Genomic DNA, 19426 nt, shown 5'->3' with positions numbered 1-19426 from the left:
TCACATTTTTTTAAATAACAGCAATTGTTATAAGTATCCAATAAAGCAAAGAAATAGAGTTTAATACTTGTTTATAATGTTATTTTGTTCCTATAAATACATATTTGGATTTTGCATAGAACTTGGCAGTGGCACTCATTTAGATCTCCATTCTTTTTGCGGCGAGCCCCACAGCCAAGCATAATTTTTGTATTGAACTTGGCTCTCCTTTTTTACATTTATGTTTTTGGTGGGTATGGTTTACTAAACAAATTAGTGCTGCACTCTGGCGGCAAAACATTGCAGTAATACTCCCTATTGTGCAAGGTTTCGGCAGAGGGTTAAGCTCTTAAAGGCGACTCCGGTTATTAAATGCTCTAAGATATTAACCCCCTTATCCCTTATTCATAAAACTTTTCCGGCTTGATTTAGTTAAATTATGTTTTATTCCTTTCTTACAAATACATAAGTCTAAATGACAGATAAAGACAAACGATTCATAGCTAATTCAGTAGGGCTACCGCCAATACCGAAAATCGTCAATTGCGGGGATTTTTCTCTGTCACTCTAATTACGCCTTCATTGGAGTAAAAGAGAAAGATCCCCGCAATTTGCGAATTTCGGTTTTCGCGGTAGCCGCTCTGGCCAGTAACGCGTTTACGACTAACGCCATAAAACCTCAACAGTCAACCTTATAACCCCGCAAAAAAAGTCAATTTAAAATTCCTGTCACATTTGACTTTTCCTTCTCAACTGTCAAAAAATCATCGGGACTCAAAAAAGGTAAATTTATTTTAATTCTCACTTTTCTCTAATATGGCTAAATCATCATCAGTTTTCTGAAAATTAGCCTCCGAAGAATCGTTGCTTGAATGTGAGCGGCTGCTGTGTTTCTTGTCATCGTAGAGATTTGGGTCTAACCTAGAGTATTCGTTGAATTTGAAGTCTCTTGATTTTTCATGGGACCGGGGGCTTCCGCTTGCTTTTCTGTGGTAGTCGGAGTCCAATCTGTAGTCAAAGGTGGTGCCGTAGGCGCTGCCGTCTGAGATCCGGTTTAGTTTGTGTATCTGCTCCCTTAGTTCAACAACCTGGAAAAAGGATTTTTATTTTAATCACATTGTGACAGTACAATCATTGAGTTGGTATTGTCTTTTTATTTATTTCAACACTTATAGTTCGTTTTTTAGCATTAGAAAGAAGGTAAGCGATCCTGACACGTCTTTTAATTGAAAAACGCTTTTATAAAATCAGAAACTATTACTTACGAAAGCAGAAGAATATAAATGATCGTATTAGATTCATAGTTGTTACATATTTGCCGTGACTTATTTTTAAAACGTGTTTTTCAATTGAAAAACACCTCTAGATTGTTTACGTTATGTTATTATTCGTATTCGATTTGTACCATGAACACGTATTTTATATAAAAATAAAGAACCAGTGCGAAATATGTGTTTAATTCAATATATATAATACATAATCCACTTCACGTTATTTCTAACGTAAAAAGCCTAAGCTGGTGTGCCGCCAGCAGCAGGGCAAGGCCCAAGCTACCGGTGGTCAGGACCGCAGAGAGAGGAACCGGCGGACTATCAGCACAGAATAAATAATAGTACTAAGTACAGAAGACTCACTCTCTAACAAAACGCGTCTGTTATGATCAGCACAGATGGCAGCTAGGTGGCGACAGCGCCACGCGCGGCTTATGGCAAACCCCAAAATTGGGGCCGAACGGATGTACTTTTAGCTACCTGTAGCAAAGCGACGAAATCGCGGAGTGAGACACGCCTGCTATCAGCGCCGTGTCCAAGATCGCCTTCTGCATCTGACCCTTGATCCAACCACCTAGCGAGAGTCTCAAGATGTTGGTCGAGACTCTTCGCTATTAGACCGTTCACTGAAACGACTATCAGGACAATGATCGACATGATCGTCGAATCAACATCCCACATGGCGGTTCCATTATCATTTGAAATCAATCAAAGGGAAATGACAAAACAAATTCCATAGGAAGGAAGCCGCGAGCACAATTTATTTGTAGATTTTTAACGGATAAAGTAAATCACAAACCTGACTATAAAGTTTCTTATTCTCCCTGAGTATCGCAATGTTTTCTGTCTCCATCAACTCCCTCTTACTCCACTGTATCGTGTTCTCCGATTTCAGTTTCTCAATCTCCATTTTCAGCTCCGCTATCTTCTCTTCCAGCGTCTGCTTGGCCGCTACCTCATCCTGCAACTCATTCTGAAGCCGTTCCACCTCACTGTGACTAGAATCCGTCGATCCTAACGTCCTATCATTATGAGTCTCTTGCATCTTCATATTATTTATTTCAGCGGTCAATGTTTCTACTTTAGCTAGAAGAAATGCCTTCTGATCTTTCTCCATCTGTAAGCTTTTACAAGTCTCATCTAACCTCAATCTCATTTCGCTTAGTTTACTAGCCAAAACATTATCTACATTTGAGAATTTGTGCGAGTCTAATGATGCTCTTTGTCTAGGTTCATTCGGAGAGACATATCCTTTCCTTCTTAATTCAACTCCGTCTTCAGTAGTGAGTTCTCCGGAGACTATTCTGCTTTCACCGATAGTTAGTAACTTTTCGTTGTCTTTGATAACATCGGTTAACTGTTGGCCTAGATTAGTTTTTTCCGCTTTGAGCATGGAGAGTTCTTTGCTTAAAGCGTCTACTTTGATCTTCAGTTGTTTTGCTTCTTCTCTGGCCTTATTTCTTTCGTTGCGGACCTTGCTCCATTTGTCTCTCCAGTTAGCAGTGCAGTCTGACCACCAGCGCATAGTTTTTTCCATCTGCGTGGCCCGGGCTCTGGCCTCGTCGAGCTCCCTCTGTATTAGGGCCTCTTTGGCCTCCCAGTCGGTGGTGGAGTACCGCAGGTCTGGCTCCCGGCTGCGGCGGTGGCTGCCCCCGTGTGAACTTTGCGCCATTTTTCATTTGTTACTGATCTGCAAAAGTAAAACGTTGCATTACTTTTCAAAATATTGAATATCAGTTACAATGTACCTGCAGTCTAGTCTGCGGCCTTACATGTTACTCAGCGTAGTTTAGTTTGTAGCAGGTAGAGAAGCAATAGAGAGTACTCTCTTCAGGCGGGTGTTATGCCTGGGGACCGAAGTCCACTGGGAGTGGGTCAGAAGTTATATAATAATAGCAACTGACATTTAAAACTCCGTAAGCGCGATGTAGGTCTCTTACTAATTGCGTTCCAGCTCCCTAACGCCCTCTGTTAGATTATTAATGGCATGACGTGGGCAGTGACAGCTAGAGGAGACGCCACAAGTTATTCTTATATAAAACAACGTTTAATCCCCAATATGTTTTTAGCACATCATGGCGAATGTGCCGCAGACTCCGTGCCCCCCGTTCCCCTGCCCGCCGATGCCGCAGGCGCCGTGCCCGGCCGTGTGCCCCCCACCGCCCCCCCCACCACCATGTCGGGTTAAGCCCGTCATGCGCGGTTTGCACTGGGCGCAGACAAGGAAGAGGCTGACTGAAGCGCTGCTTCTCAGCGCTCTAGCCGGAGCGTTGGTGTACTTCGGGTATACGAAGCCGAAAATGGAGCGTTACAGGGAGTTTTATGAGTGAGATTAACTTATTAAAATTTACCTTTAAACAAGCAATTCTTGTATGTATATATTATATTATATACATATTTATATATTTCAGGGATCTCCCAAACAGTTTGCTAAGTACCTGTGTGCATGGGGCTTTTTGGGGGCGAAAAATCGATCTATTAGCTGGATCTCTGGGAAAATGGGTTTTTGAGTATTTTTATGTTTTCCGAGCGATATTAGTTAATATGTAAATTTAGGGTGACCATGTTTCCGTTTGCCGGGCATCTTCCAGGTCAGAACCACTTTGGATAGGTGGGTGTGAGGATATGCGTGCTCCTTATGTATGGGTGCTTGTTTGGTTATTCTCTATGGGAGCGTTTGTGAACCAGTTAGGCCAAAAGAGACATAGGTTTTGCCTTAAGCATTTGTTCACAAACACTTGGAGTTTTGTCATTAGGTCTTTGTGGACAAACAGGGTTTCGCACTGTACAGTAGCACGACCTTTACATTGTAATTAATGATCCTCACTTTAGTTCTTCTCATCAGGGTTATGTATTATATATAAATACTTATATACACAGAAAAGATCAACTCAGCAACAAGTATTAGTGATAAACACAATTTTTTTTTAATTATGGGACATTCATTACGCAAATTGACTAAGCCCCACGGTAAGCTCCAGAAGGCTTGTGTTGTGGGTACTCAGACAATGATATATATAATATATAAATACTTAAATACATAGAAAACAACCATGACTCAGGAACAAATATCTGTATCATCATACAAATAAATGCCCTTACCAGGATTCGAACCCGGAACCATCGGCTTCATAGGCAAGGTTACTACCAACTAGGCTAGGAGACTGTTAAATTAAACCAACCATTTTATTTACAGTTTATTGCTGGACATTTTTTACCATTAATAAAATAAAATATATATAAAAAAAAATCTTAACATAAGAAGAATCAAATACATTTCTCTAAAAAAAAATTGTTTCTTGAATAGCTCCTTTTCAATTTATGCTCTATAGGAATAACCACAGAAATATACTGTCCTGTCATCTACATTTATTTTTCATTTGTAATTCATTACCGACTTACAAAATGTATGAAAATTGGTAATCGAAAGGAAATAATCTCGGAGCACTTTTTTATCCTATTAGGATCGTAAGAGCTCGGGAGTCTGAGTAGATGTACCATAAATATGTCCAAATTAAAAAATAGTGTAGCTTACAACTTTAAAAAATAGCCCATCACAGCTGTCTCCCTGTTATGGTTCATGAGATACTGCACGCTGTCAGATGAGCAGACAAAAAAGTGCAACTAGTTCAGTGACATTTAGGCCACTAGATGGCATTACAACAATTACTGTACATTCAATTCAAATGTAACTTTTACAAGGAAAAGAACTGTCAAGTCAATATCTATGATATTTTAATAAGGTCAATATCAACTGTTTCAGTTATGGCAAGTTCTCCTTTCTCTTTTGTTATTTTTAACAAACGCTACTACTATAAACAGCGACATAATTTGGACAATTTCTAAAGTAGAGTAACGGAACACAAATCGATTGATTCCAAAATTAAGCTGACAAAAAATAAATAAAATATAAATACCTGCACAGTGTGAAACATGCACCGTTATTATTTATTCATTGTATCATCACTTAAACACTCCGATAGTTGATAACACTATTTATTTTTGCAATTAAATGTCTAAAATAGGCCTTTTCATACAATCAACCATTTCTATACTTTTAAGGTCCGTACTCATTGGTAAAATATGGCAACTTTTTTATGGAAGTATTTTATAATAGGAGATATTAAATTTATGTTGAAGGACTTGTAAGGCCCTTACGTTTCACCAATGAATAATACACTATGTCAAAATAGAAAATTAGACAAAATCCGATAAAATGCAAATTTTAATATAAAGAAATATAGTGTAGTGAGAATAGCCCTTATCGTGACGCAGTGACGCATACGCTTCGATCTACGCAGCGCTCGTCGTTATTAGTTAATGTCAACGTCGATAATAAGACAATTTATTATTAATATAATAAACTTATAATTTATTTTGTTCCAGACTTTCAGAATTTGACGACTGGGCCGATGAAATGGCAAAAATGGGTCTGTTTCAATCTGTTCCTAAAGAAGGCTGGCCAGTTCCCAAGAAAAAATAGTTTTTTCATTTGTCATTATTAATATAATATAAATTTTGTTTGTTTGTACTTGGCTTTAATAATTTATTACATAGAAGCTTACCGAGAAAATCACTATAGTATTAATTCTGGCTCACTATCACTTTTTTTTAACCTCATTATATAGATGGTCAAGCAAATCTTGTCAGTAGAAAAAGGCGCGAAATTCAAATTTTCTATGAGACGATACCCCTTCGCGCCTACATTTTTCAAATTTGCCGCCTTTTTCTACTGACAAGATCTGCTTGAACTTCCGGCTTTCAATTTATTGGGGTTCCATCAAGTTCCATACCCAAAGGGTTTCTCCTCAAAGTCTAAGTTAAGCCTTAAAGGACGATATCCTTAGTTTCCTACAGTTAACATGTTTGGCAAGAGTGGATTGTCATAAGTCATAAAAACATAGGCGTGTCAGGCTTTTAAAACTACCGTACCTAATAAAACGATGACTCGGCATGTTGGGAAAATTCTAGAAAGAATTTGTTCATGTTAAGTATAGCTTCTAGCAAGCTTGGCATTTAAAATGTCTATAAAATTCCTTGTAAACTGTCTATAAAACAGTAGAGTCTGTGCGGAAAGAGAAGAGTCGTCAATGTATTGCTTCCCATATAATTCACGACTCTTCTCTTTCCGCACAGGGCTAAAACCGTAAAAATCGAAGTTCGCAAATTGCGGGCATTTTTCTCTGTCACTAGTTACGCCTTCATTGGAATAAAAGAGAAAGATCCCCGCAATTTGCGAATTTCGGTTTTTGCGTTAGCCCCTCAGTTTATTTTACTGGCATCGCATAAGCCCATTTTATTGTGTTCCAATAACAGTTTTATCAAATATCAACCACATTATAATGAAATGAACTTCGTTTATATCAACTCCTATTAAGCACGTATAATAAACTTTTTTTTATTAAATATTGCTGATATAAAAAAGTGATCACAGGAAGTGATTCGTGTCCTCACGTTTCATGGCGGCAACCAATAGGAATCTTCGTAATTTATTACAAAACATAGAGATTATATTTTCCACCAATGATGCGCAATCTTCATCGGAGCATGAAAGTCCATCGATATAACTTTGTAGTGTAGTCCTATTTTAACGAAATTATTTAATTATCAACGATTATTTAGGGTATTCTATCTATCTACTATCCTAGATTCACAAAAAGTCTTGAACTATATTAATATATTCCGTGATAATATATAAATACGTATTATGATTTTTTTATTTTATCAAAAATTACCACCTCGCAAAAGTTATAACTTGCATGTTTGTCTACTTCGAGTCAATGCGCATGTCAAGTTGAAAATTGCAAATGGCGGCCGTTGTTATTGTTCGTACCGAATTAACTATTTGTAAATTATATACCAATCTTTTTAGCGATTTTTCTACTGGACTGATATATTGATGCGATACTATAACTTCTTAAAATTCAGCACGACGCATTTTATGTACGTTTTTATGTGCTTCAAGTGATTTTTCGGTATTTTATGTGTGTCATGCAAATGGGGTAAGCTGGAATTATCGGATGTCGCTTAGGTTGTTTTGGATAGTTTCAATAGGAAAATGGAGTGAAGTTCTGTGACCAAAAGTGTTAAAATGGAATCTGCATAAAGTATTTTAACTATCGCGTTACGTATAAAGTGAAAAAAGAGTCAGGAACGGCTGTAATTTGCGAATGTTCCATGCCGTGACTGCACTCCCCCGTACATTTCAAAATGGCTGCTGCTCTTCACGATGTATGAGCTTTGCGTCACTGGAACATAGATCAGTGGACTCGATTTGTGTAGCAATATCAGTGATTCTAGTCTTGTGATTCGTTGTGAAAAATCGAAAATAAGCCAAGAAGAAAGCCCCGAACGCACCTGGGGCGGGACAAAAGTGGCGTATCATATGTTTTTGGAGTAGTGGACACTGGCCATTAAAGACTGATATTGCCTAGCGAAGCGATCGCGCCGGATAGTTATGTTGCGCTTGAATTTCCAGGATGATTTTCATCACAATGGAATAGAACTTGTGTGGAATTGAACGGAATGTGACATTGTATGAGAGGTAAGTTTATTTTTTTGGTTTATTTACATTTCGCGTAGTGTTAAGGGTGGTACGTCGAAATGGACATGGGGTCGAGCCGAGTGGTGTTGCGGCCGTCGGAGCGGCCGCGGCCGTGTCCCCGTGGTCCGAGCGGGTGTAAACGCACATTTAATTTCCTATGTTTTAATCTGTACGCTAATTAAGTTAAATTTTCGGGTTGTGTAACTAGTGTTGTTGTGTTTTTCGGCTGTCGAAACGTCGACCTTGCGGTTACGTGCGAAGGATCTCATATTATAGTGTGACATTTCTTTGCTCCTGTTGCGTATATTCCGTGTGCTTATGAAAGGTGAAATTATATACCACGTTATTTTATTCTTATTAGCATTAGCACATGATTGTTTGTCAATAATGTCAACTACGTAAATAGATGTTAGGTTAGGCATGGAATATTACAATATTAAGTTCCTAACTTTCAGTTATAGATTTGCTAACAGTGCTTTATGAATGAAGTTAATATTATCAGTGTATTGTTTTTTGTCTTATTTCATCATATTATATACATTACTGTTATATCAGTTACTTGCTTCATTGTATCATGAAAAAAAAATTGTTTACAAATATGTAAGTAATGATAAAGTTATTCTTCTTAGGCTCAACTTGGGTGTTTAAGAATGTTTCTTGTTATAATTATACTATCCGGATTTCATCTAAAGAAAACTAAGTAATTGTTGCAAATGTACAAATTATTTTAAATAATATGATACAGTTTTTCAAGGTTATAGTGTTTTTTTTTGCCATGTACAGTAATTTTATTACAAAAATGTTGTGAAAAATAGGAACACAGCTGCAAAAATATCTATTGTATGAATGAACCCAAAAATACAACACTGACTTTTGATTTTGTGTCAAGAAAATTCTAGTATTAAAAATACTTGTTTTCAGTAGCAAGTAGTTGAAGTAGATTTATCAGAGGATTTATTATCTGAAATGTGTTAAATGAAAATATTGTGATAGGTTTCAATGTTTTTTTTTTAATTTATGTTTTTTTCTTATATTTCAATCGGTGAAATGTTTTAAAAATCTGACCTGCTTCAAGAAGCTTAGTAGGACATTAAAAGGGTTTCTTAGTGAGGTTCTAGTGGTGGTTGGCTAGACTGGAGGTAAATGATGCCAAGAACATAGAACTAACCTATCTAAATCTTTTAATCTATTCTTTCTAGGTGTACCCTATTATTCATGCCTCTATTCTTATAATAAAATAAAAAGTCTAATTTTAATTATAGATTATAAATTTGATCTGGATTATAGTTCGTTTTTTTTAGCATTAGAAATAAGGTAAACAATCTTGATGTGTCTTTCAATTGAAAAACACATTTTTAAAATAGATTACGGCAAATATGTAACAATTATGAATCTTATACAATCATTTATATTCTTCTGTTTTCATAAGTAATCGTTTTTAGTGTTCCGTACAAAACTTTGTTTACGGAACACTTATGGGATCACTTCGGTCTTGCAAATCAGTTAAATGCGTTTTTCTCAGAGACCGTTTGACGTAGATACCTAAAATTTGGAACAGTTATTTTATTTCTAAAAAACGTTTTTCAATTAAAAGACATGTTAAGATCGCTTACCTTCTTGCAAGTTCTTTCTAATGCTAAAAAAACGAACTATAGATATGGATTGGATCTGTCTGTGTCAAAAGTGCCGTTTTTGTGCACTATAGTAAGTAATTCTTGAACTTTTCTTTCATTTGTGTTCTTGATAGGATTAAATACCAAGATTAATGGTAGTTGTGTCTAAATGTTAGATTTTCAGTGAATTAATTTTACAAATTGTACAGTTAGTTAGTTTAAAAAATCATAGTTAAAGGCATGAAGTAATTAAATACATTCCTACCTCCATACTTTTTTGCATGGATTTGTGTAATTTTGACATTAATATGCATACAAATATCTTAAACTGATTTTTAGGGTTCTGTAGCCAAATGGCAAAAAAAAGGAACCCTTATAGTTTTGTCATGTCTGTCTGTCTGTCTGTCTGTCTGTCTGTCACCAGGCTGTATCTCACGAACCGTGATAGCTAGACCGTTGAAATTTTCACAGATGATGTATTTCTGTTGCCGCTATAACAACAAATACTAAAAACAGAATAAAATAAAGATTTAAATGGGGCTCCCATACAACAAACGTGATTTTTGACCAAAGTTAAGCAACGTTGGGAGGGGTCAGTACTTGAATGGGTGACCGTTTTCTTTTTGCTTTTTTAGGGTTCCGTAGCCAAATGGCAAAAACGGAACCCTTATAGATTCGTCATGTCTGTCTGTCTGTCTGTCTGTCTGTCTGTCTGTCTGTCTGTCTGTCTGTCCGTCCGTATGTCACAGCCACTTTGTTCCGAAACTATAAGCACTATACTGTTGAAACTTGGTAAGTAGATGTATTCTGTTAACCGCATTAAGATTTTCATACAAAAATAGAAAAAAAACAATATTTTTTTAGGGTTCCCCATACATAGAACTGAAACTCAAATTTTTTTTTCGTCTAACCCATACGTGTGGGGTATCTATGGATAGGTCTTCAAAAATGATATTGAGGTTCCTAATATCATTTTCTTCTAAACTGAATAGTTTGCGCGAGAGACACTTCCAAAGTTGTAAAATGTGTGTCCCCCCCCTGTAACTTCTAAAATAAGAGTATGATAAAACTAAAAAAAATATATGATGTACATTACCATGCAAACTTCCACCAAAAATTGGTTTGAACAAGATTTGGTAAGTAGTTTTTTTTTAATACGTCATAAACCGTAAACCGCAATTTTATTGTGTTACTTGCTGTTACGGATCCCTTCATGGGCGAGTCCGACTCGCACTTGGCCGCTTTTTTTTTTGCATTATGGTACGGAACCCTTCGTGCGCGAGTCCGACTCGCACTTGCCCGGTTTTTTTTTACCACAGGCAACTAAGTAATACTCACTGAGACAATTCTAAAACCCCCAAACGCAATTAGGTTAGTGGGTCAAATTTACCTTCCAAGATTTGACTTTTCTTTTGTATGAAAATCTTAAACACATAAAATACAACATTCCATAATTTTTAGGGTTCCGTACCCAAAGGGTAAAACGGGACCCTATTACTAAGACTTCGCTGTCCGTCCGTCCGTCTGTCACCAGGCTGTATCTCACGAACCGTGATAGCTAGACAGTTGAAATTTTCACAGATGATGTATTTCTGTTGCCGCTATAACAACAAATACTAAAAACAGAATAAAATAAAGATTTAAATGGGGCTCCCATACAACAAACGTGATTTTTGACCAAAGTTAAGCAACGTCGGGAGGGGTCAGTACTTGGATGGGTGACCGTTTTCTTTTTGCTTTTTTTTGTTTTTTTTTTTGCATTATGGTACGGAACCCTTCGTGCGCGAGTCCGACTCGCACTTGCCCGGTTTTTTTTACTAGCCTTGCACATATACCTAAGTTAATATGACTGACCAAATGAAACAACATTCATAGAAAAATGTTTGGTAAATATGGTATAAAGCTAAAAAAATCTTTTGTAGGTAAATCCTATTGAAAATGACCCACTCACTTTTCAATCAAGTTTATTTATTTGAAAGTTTAATTTTAAAGCACAAATAATGATCACCTTATTCAAAGTGTATTAAAGTAAGAGCTAATTTCAGAATTTGCTTGACTATGCGTTGTTAGTTGTTAATTTATTTTGTTGGAAAAATTACAAATTTAGATATAATTACTTGATAATGTGAGAAAATATAGTTTTGTGACATTTTTTTTCAATGTATCAAGTACAAAAAAAAATCTTCATAATGCTATGTCCTGTTAAAAATTAAAACTTGAATGCATTAGCAATTAATCCGATTATGTGAATACATAAGTAAGGGGTTGTGCACAAATCACGCGAGGTGTTTTTGGCTACTTCTTGACCCCCATCCCCCTTGGTGATATTTGGTGAGGTTTTTGGACCCTCCTTCCCCCCACAACCTCACGTGTATTTTTTGAAATTTTTTCATTCATCTAATTTTAAGAAAAATGGTATTGCATATAGAAAATCTTGATTATTTTTCTATTTTCGTTAAATAGGCTCGCTATTTTGAAGTGCAGAGTGAAGATTTATGTTTAACGAAACCGAAAAAAAGTATCGTATCGTTACTAAAATTTTGAAAAAAATACATAAAATAGGTCTTTACCTATAGATGACAGGAAAACCTATTAGAAATATGCAGTCAAGCGTGAGTCGGACTAATTACTTATTTTTCGATCCTACCCCTACGGGTTTTTTAAAGGAAATTCACTCGCGTTTCACGTATAAAAAATACATTGTTAAAAATTTAGTAATGTACGGAACCCTTGGAACGCGAGTCCGACTCGCACTTGGCCGGTTTTTTTTTCTTGACCCCCCCTCTCCCATTGAACCTCGCGTGATTTGTGCACAAGCTCTAACCTATGAATTATACAAACATTTTTTTCTTCATTATGCTGTCAAATATACCAAATTTTTCGAAAAAGGACCCGCAATAATTAATGTAAATAGTATTGACCCGGCATTGAGGGGTTAGTGTTTGTTTGTTTGTTTAAGGATAATTAAAAATAATTCCTTATTTTTTTACCCAGTTTTTGTCAATTTTATAATAAGGGGTGAATATCTTTTAACTTGGGTTAGATAAGCATTCAAAATATTATGGTATTCCAAAAACATTTTTCGATTTAGGGAAATATTTGTAAAATAAAAGATATTTTATAATTATAACATAGTTTATATTTTACGGCAATATTAACGCCCTCATCTGCTGTTACTGACAGGTTTAAATCAATTGTTGTTAAATACACGGTGTAACATGAGGATACCGAATAATTTTAATCACGCATTTCTGAGGTCAAAAGAAGGAAAAAATGTAATATGAGTTTAGGTCAATTTCGCCAAAAACATTTTTTTTGTTTTGTTTTTTAAATTTTTTGAATGTATTTGTACATCAAAAATAAATGTTATTGGTAAACTTGTCACTTGATTGATTTTTACATTTTGTTTTCGTAAATCCTACATTGGGGTCATCCATTAATTATGTCACACGAATTTCTAGGTTTTTTGACCCCTCCCCCCCTCCTTGTCACCCTTGGTCACATTTGGCAAACCCCTCCCCCCTAGTGTGACATTTTTTCTACTAAATCGCCAAATCGAATTAGGTATGTACCTAAGTATTATTAATATTTTATCAAAATATTTTTGACGATATAAATATTAGTAATTTTATAACCCAAAACTGCTTAGGAAAGAAAATAAAGGAATAAAAACGATTATCGTTTTAAAAACTTGTTATTTAAATGTACAGCGAATAAAATAATTTAAATAAATTTTCGGTTACTGATAAAGTTAAAGGAAAGTGACATCACAAAGTTTGTGTCTCCCCCCTCCCCCATGTCACAATATGTCACATTTTCTTGACCCCCTCCCTCCCCCTAAACGTGTGACGTAATTAATGGATGACCCCTTTTTGCAAAGTGTTACTTGTCACTTTTTGACATCTATCAATAAGGATATTTAGACTATGTCCCATAGCAGCAACATCACCATCAAAAAGGCCTTTTACATATTATGTAAGAATAAAAACTTTTTTTTTTAATTAATATTATCTCTCAAACTAGGCGAATTTCAGAAAAGTTTATAGGACATTTTTGTCTCTAATAGTAGGGTCAGTAAGGTCATTTAGCATGCACTTTAGTCTCAGGCGATGCCGCTTGGCACGATTGTTCCTTAGGTCAAACAAAGTTGATCTGGCCCTGTAGCCAGGAGATCGTACCATGCAGACCCCCCAAAAAGGGGGGGTGAAAGGGTCGGCTCCCCAGGTCCAATGTATGCTATATTCCTTCCTAGTCTTAGCAACTAGGGTAAGTTATATATCATTTTCGTATAAATTAGGGACGAGGAATTCATTTTTGAAATAATTATTATGCCTTTCCATACAAAAAAAATGATTTTTGTACAAAACATGAAAATGTTATGTAATTTTTTGTGACAATTGTGGATGTTACAATCACAGTGTGGCGACTTACACTAAATAAAAAATTGGATGATGTAGCCCATGTATTCTTTATTCTGAAAAATATCACTTTATAGTAGGCATTCATACATTTTTTTGTAATAAAAAAATAATTTATAGGGCGTGGCGGTAACGATTTCCATACAAATGGAACTATGCCCAAAGTCAAAGATTAAAAATGTTTACTAAAACACTGAATTTGACATTTTAAAAGTTTAAATATGTATAATGATTTAATAATTTTTACATGCGTTTTTGCCCTTTTTTGGTACAAATTTGTTGTTTTTATTTTTCTTCTATACAAACTTTCTCCCCCCCCCCCATTTCCCTCCTTAAGGGTAGATATTTTTAAATTCGTTTTTATAACTAACATACCTTTTGTAATTAATCTATGTTCAAACTTTCCGGTTGAAATGTTCAGTAGTTTAGGATCTACATGTGTTTGAGCTAAAGACATTTTATTTCATAATATCCCATACATTATAATATCTAACAAAACTCTGCTTACTTCCAGACATCATACAATCTAAACCCCTGAAGATATAAAGCTGAAATTTTCAACATCAATTAAATGCGACAGGTTTAAGTTTAAGATAAAATAAAATTTAATAAAATCAACGCTTAAAAGGGGGAAATAGGGGGGGGAGAAAGTTTGTATGGAAGAAAACTAAAAACAACAAATTTGTACCAAAAAAGGGCAAAAACGCATGGAAAAATTATTAAAGCATTATATTTAAACTCTTAAAATGTCAAATTCAACGTTTTTGTAAACATTTTTAATCTTTGATTTTGGGCATAGTTCCATTTGTATGGAAATTGTTACCGCCACGCGCTATAAATTATTTTTTTATTACAAAAAAATGTATGAATGCCTACAATAAAGTGATATTTTCCAGAATAAAGAATACATGGGCTACATCGTCCAATTTTTTATTTAGTGCAAATCGCCACACTGTGATTGTAACATCCAAAATTATCACAAAAATTACATAACATTGTCATTTTTTGTACGAAAATCATTTTTTTTGTATGGAAAGGTATAATAATTATTTCAAAAATGAATTCCTCGTCCCTAAGTTTTACGAAAATGATATGTAACTTGCCCTAGTTGCTAAGACTAGGAAGGAATATAGCATAGATTGGACCTGGGGAGCCGACCCTTCTCCCCCCCCTTCTTGGGGGGTCTGCATGGTACGATCTCCTGGCTACCGGGCCAGATCAACTTTGTTTGACCTAAGGAACAATCGTGCCAAGCGGCATCGCCTGAGACTAAAGTGCATGCACTTCCATACATTTGTGTTCCTTACGGACCCTACTACTAAATATGATCAGGAATACACTGTTAAAATTATTTGGTTTCCTCATGTTACATCGTGTATTAAGATTGCCATTTCATTAACCAATTTAGACAGATCGCATATGAGGGTTTAAGCGATTGGTATTGGTTTGCCCAAGGGTGTCTTAATTCATCTACATTTAATTGATTCCATTTTGTTGCTAACATTACCCAGACAAGTCATTTTATAAACTTATAAAATGTTATAAAAAAAACATAAGTTTAAAGCTTATGCCAACACATTTATAACGTACATGTAACTTAACGGAAAACTAATTTTCCAGAAACACTATGAATCAATTAAATTAGGACAAATTACAGTTATTAACTATGATCCTTTTTTGCGATTCACCCCTAATCATTATCATTTTATGGAGCATTCCATGAAATTGTCTACCGTTGTCCCGTACAAACGCGAAGTTTCTGAAGATTTACAGGTGTAAGAGTTTCCTTTTCTATGACAAATGGTCAAAAATATGCACACAAAAATAATCGCCTGCTTTAAATGCCGAGAAAAAAATCGCAACACAAGAAATAATATGCGTTTGTACGGGACAGCCCGTGGAATGCTCCTTATGAAAAGTGTTGCCAGTTTACATTGTATATGTAATTTTAGGGAATTGCTTTATTTTTGTTAAATAATGAGAGTTGAAAAATTAAACGGTTAAAACACAACAACACTTTAGCATAACTGGAAAAAATCTTGATAAATGTGATAATATAAATTGTCTGATCATTTTTCTTATTTTGCAGGAAATCCTTATTAATCAAAACCAAAATATTACTTTGCTAATCCGCGAAAAGATAACGTGCTAGTCAATCAGTGCTAACCCGTTATACTTAGGGCCATTTGCACCATCCCACTAGCCCGGGGTTCAACGGTTACACCGTTAACCCAGCATCAAAGGGGTCATCCATTAATTACGTTACACGAATTTCTAGGGTTTTTGACCCCTCCCCCCCTCCTTGTCACACTTGGTCACATTTGGCAAACCCCTCCCCCCTAGTGTGACGTCACATTTTTTTTACGAGATCGCCAAATCGAATTAAGTAACTACCTAAGTATTATTAATATTTTATCAAAATGTTTTTGACGATATAAATATTAGTAATTTTATAACCCAAAACTGCTTAGGAAAGAAAATTAAATGAATAAAAACGATTATCGTTTTAAAAACTTGTTATTTAAATGTACAGCGAATAAAATAATTTAAATAAATTTTCGGTTACTGATGAAGTTAAAGTGACGTCACAAAAGGTTGTGTCTCCCCCCTCCCCCATGTCACAATATGTCACATTTTCTTGACCCCCTCCCTCCCCCTAAACGTGTGATGTAATTAATGGATGACCCCAAATTGTACTGGTAACCATGGTAACTCTAGGTTTAACCGGTTAATCCCGAGTTAGTGGAATGGTACACGTGGGCCTTACTTGCGTATTTTTTACATGCAAATAATGTTCTCACCCTCCCACCGCAAAAATAAATATAACAAACCACCACAAAAAGAACAATACTCGACACGTGTTTCGCCTCTCTACGAGGCATCTTCAGGAGCAGATGTTGACGGTCTGACAACATCTCATCATCGGTGTTGTTGGTTGGGTTTTCGTTGCCGGGCGTCAGACCGTCAACATCTGCTGGATGGGACCCTGGGCACGGGCCGCGTGTGCCTTTATGGTAAAAACGGTACTGGTACTGTGGATACATGCTTTGATGTTATAAACTGATTTAAACTAAACGTACAATTCCAGCATGGCAGCGGACAGCGACGGGCTAGGCTCGGCGGGCGGCGGCGCGTGCGGCGTGGTTGTGACCTGCGAGGGAGACCTGCGCGACCCGCGCTTCCCCGCGCGCCTCCGCCGCCTGCTGCGCGAGCTGCGCACCTTGCTCGCCGAGCCGCACCCCAACACACTCAAAGTGAACAAGGTATACTGTCCCCTGTGGTCTAGGATTTGTGTGACCCGCGTTTGACAAGAGAGCGTTGTAGCTCGAGCCGTGGTCCAACCTATCCCACTCCAACCCGCGCTTCCCCGCGCGCCCCCGCCGCCAGCATGACATTGATGCATCAAGATCAAGGCGGCTTGTTTACAGGTGGCCTACCGCGAAACGCTAAATTGAAATTTCTTTATCGACCTCTCTATCGATCGAATAGGCAAGAGTGATAGAGAGACAGAAACCGAACTTTCGTTTGTCGTTTTTGACGGTAGGCCATGTGATTGGCCTAGTGACGCCCTCTACGCAGAGTAATATTCCCTATGGTTTTGTTTTTAAAATTGGAACCCTTAGTTACACAATAAAAGTTCAAAATAGAATTTGGAATATGTGCAAAAACTTTTACGCAGGGACTTAGAACCTTAAAAGCCTGTGCACACTGCGTGTGCGTGACGTGCACGTGTGCGTGCGGAGTTGTAGTGTACAGGTCCTTATGAGAGACGGCACACCGCTTGCGTGACGTGTGCGTGTGCGGCTCCAACATTTCAGCGCACGCGCACGTGCACGTCACGCACACGCATGCCGGTGTGCACAGGCCTTAAAATTTATGAGTCAATTATTCTACTTCAATGTTTCGTCCTACTCGATGGCCATACTAACACACTCCTTCGTCCAGGTCAAAGACATATGTAACTTCGTATAAGATGAATAAAGTATAAGAAAATAACGTGCCTCGGAAATCAAGAAAAAGTCATTCTCGCATAGATGGCGCACACACCTTTGGCCTATTCTTGGCTAGATGGCGTGACGACACCGTTTCATATTTAACAATTTTAACACATAGATATCAGTGAATGAACATGGGTCAAAATGATATAAAAATAATAAAATAATTTATCCATATATATTCATTTTTTGATAATTTTATACTTGTTTATAGTTATAGTCGTGTGTCGATAGATGGCAGTATATTTACTGTGACTACAACATTTATTATGACAGGACCCCTCTATACTATCTATTCTTTATGGTTCAGGTGGAGCCGTGGAACTCGGTGCGTGTGACGCTCTCCGTGCCGCGCGCGGCGGCGGCCCGCCTGCGGGCCCTCGCGGCGGCCGGGGCGCCGCAGCTGCGGGCGCTCGGCATACTCTCCGTGCAGCTCGACGGCGACCAGGCCGTGTCGCTGCGGCTCCAGCACGGGACCGAGCTGCGGATCAACACGGATGAAGGTACCTACTAGCTAGATAAAGATAGTTTATGAACGTCAAATAAAGCTACACCGGCTCCAGCCCTACACCTCTGCCTAAGATTTAAGTCCATCTCAATTGGAGGAGTAGCCCCTTACTGTAGTGGTAAGGCCCAGTTTCAATGGTCGATCGGCCCCGCATGCGGGGTACGGGAGATTTCCATAAAGCATGCTGTGGGGCCCACATTCGGGGAACTATTTTCATTCGAAGGGCAGGAAAAAACCGGCCAAGTGCGAGTCGGACTCCTGCACGAAGGGTTCCGTACCATTACTCCAAAAAATCACGTTTGTTGTATGGGAACGGGAACTCCATTTAAATTATTTATTATATTCTGTTTTTAGTATTTGTTGTTATAGCTGCAACAGAAATACACCATCTGTGAAAATTTCAACTCCCTAGCTATCACGGTTCATGAGATATAGCCTGGTGACAGACAGACGAACAGACGGACAGCGGAGTCTTAGTAATAGGGTGCGGAGTCTTAGTAATAGGGTCCCGTTTTCACCCTTTGGGTACGGAACCCTTAAAAGGTATACGAATGAACACGCTTGTATATTCCAGATGCGAGCACCTCCCGCGCCCAACCCAACGCCGAGCTGCTCTCGGGCCTCGGCAGTATCGGGCGACTCCTCTCCGACGACGGAGCCTCCACCAGCGCCGAACCCCCCCGGGACAACTTCAAGAGTCCCAACACTGTGTGTCCCATGGACGGCAAACTGCCGCAGAACATACCTACCCCTACGTCGGACAGATGCGAGTTCCCGTTCGGAAGTATGACGCAAGCTAGGGTCATACATCGGAAAGAAAATACGCTAGGTAAGATTAGTTTATATCTTTAAAAAACATATTTACACTATGTTGTAACTTGTGTCCCAGTACTTTGTGTCATGGATAGGAAACTGACACAGAACATAGCTACTCCTACGTCTGACAGATGCGAGTTCCCGTTCGGAAGTATGACGCAAGCTAGGGTCATACATCGGAAGGAAAATACGATAGGTAAGATTAGTTTATATCTTTTAGAATGATGTTATAACTTGTATCCCAGTACTTTGTGTCATGGAACTCATGGATAGGAAACTGAC

At 37.5% G+C, this 19426-nt stretch overlaps 3 protein-coding genes across 3 annotated transcripts in view; 2 read left to right on the top strand and 1 right to left on the bottom strand.

Moving 5' to 3' along the window:
• Positions 1 to 240: 240 nt before the first annotated feature.
• Positions 241 to 5461, bottom strand: LOC134673942 (coiled-coil domain-containing protein 102A). The gene is made up of 3 exons (XM_063531985.1): positions 5168 to 5461; positions 2050 to 2940; positions 241 to 1067 (listed from the first exon to the last, which is right to left on the bottom strand). The coding sequence occupies exons 2-3, from the start codon at positions 2920 to 2922 to the stop codon at positions 774 to 776; spliced, it is 1167 nt and encodes a 388-aa protein (XP_063388055.1). The 5' UTR covers positions 2923 to 2940; positions 5168 to 5461; the 3' UTR covers positions 241 to 773.
• LOC134674198 (cytochrome c oxidase subunit 6C-like) lies at positions 3326 to 5788 on the top strand. The gene is made up of 2 exons (XM_063532257.1): positions 3326 to 3576; positions 5637 to 5788. Exons 1-2 carry the CDS (start codon positions 3326 to 3328, stop codon positions 5731 to 5733), a joined length of 348 nt encoding a protein of 115 aa, XP_063388327.1. The 3' UTR covers positions 5734 to 5788.
• A 1248-nt stretch (positions 5789 to 7036) lies between these two features.
• The window catches only part of LOC134674197 (titin-like), a 41797-nt gene continuing 29407 nt past the window's right edge, over positions 7037 to 19426 (top strand). Inside the window, exons 1-4 of the mRNA XM_063532255.1 lie at positions 7037 to 7794; positions 16914 to 17088; positions 18131 to 18323; positions 18903 to 19157. Coding sequence (XP_063388325.1) covers positions 16915 to 17088; positions 18131 to 18323; positions 18903 to 19157 — 622 coding nt within the window. The 5' untranslated portion in view covers positions 7037 to 7794; position 16914. The remainder of the gene's footprint in view (positions 7795 to 16913; positions 17089 to 18130; positions 18324 to 18902; positions 19158 to 19426) is intronic.

The sequence above is a fragment of the Cydia fagiglandana genome, chromosome 19 (genome assembly GCF_963556715.1).
Source record: "Cydia fagiglandana chromosome 19, ilCydFagi1.1, whole genome shotgun sequence".
In the NCBI taxonomy this organism is placed as follows: domain Eukaryota; kingdom Metazoa; phylum Arthropoda; class Insecta; order Lepidoptera; family Tortricidae; genus Cydia; species Cydia fagiglandana.
This window is presented reverse-complemented; position numbering and strand designations above follow the sequence as displayed.

Coding starts and splice junctions, on each gene's coding strand:
- LOC134674198 (XM_063532257.1), top strand. CDS start 3,326: ATGGCGAATGTGCCGCAGACTCCGTGCCCCCCGTTCCCCTGCCCGCCG. Junction 3,577..5,636: donor CGTTACAGGGAGTTTTATGA/GTGAGATTAACT, acceptor ATTTTGTTCCAG/ACTTTCAGAATTTGACGACT.
- LOC134673942 (XM_063531985.1), bottom strand. CDS start 2,922: ATGGCGCAAAGTTCACACGGGGGCAGCCACCGCCGCAGCCGGGAGCCA. Junction 1,068..2,049: donor ATAAGAAACTTTATAGTCAG/GTTTGTGATTTA, acceptor TCCTTTTTCCAG/GTTGTTGAACTAAGGGAGCA.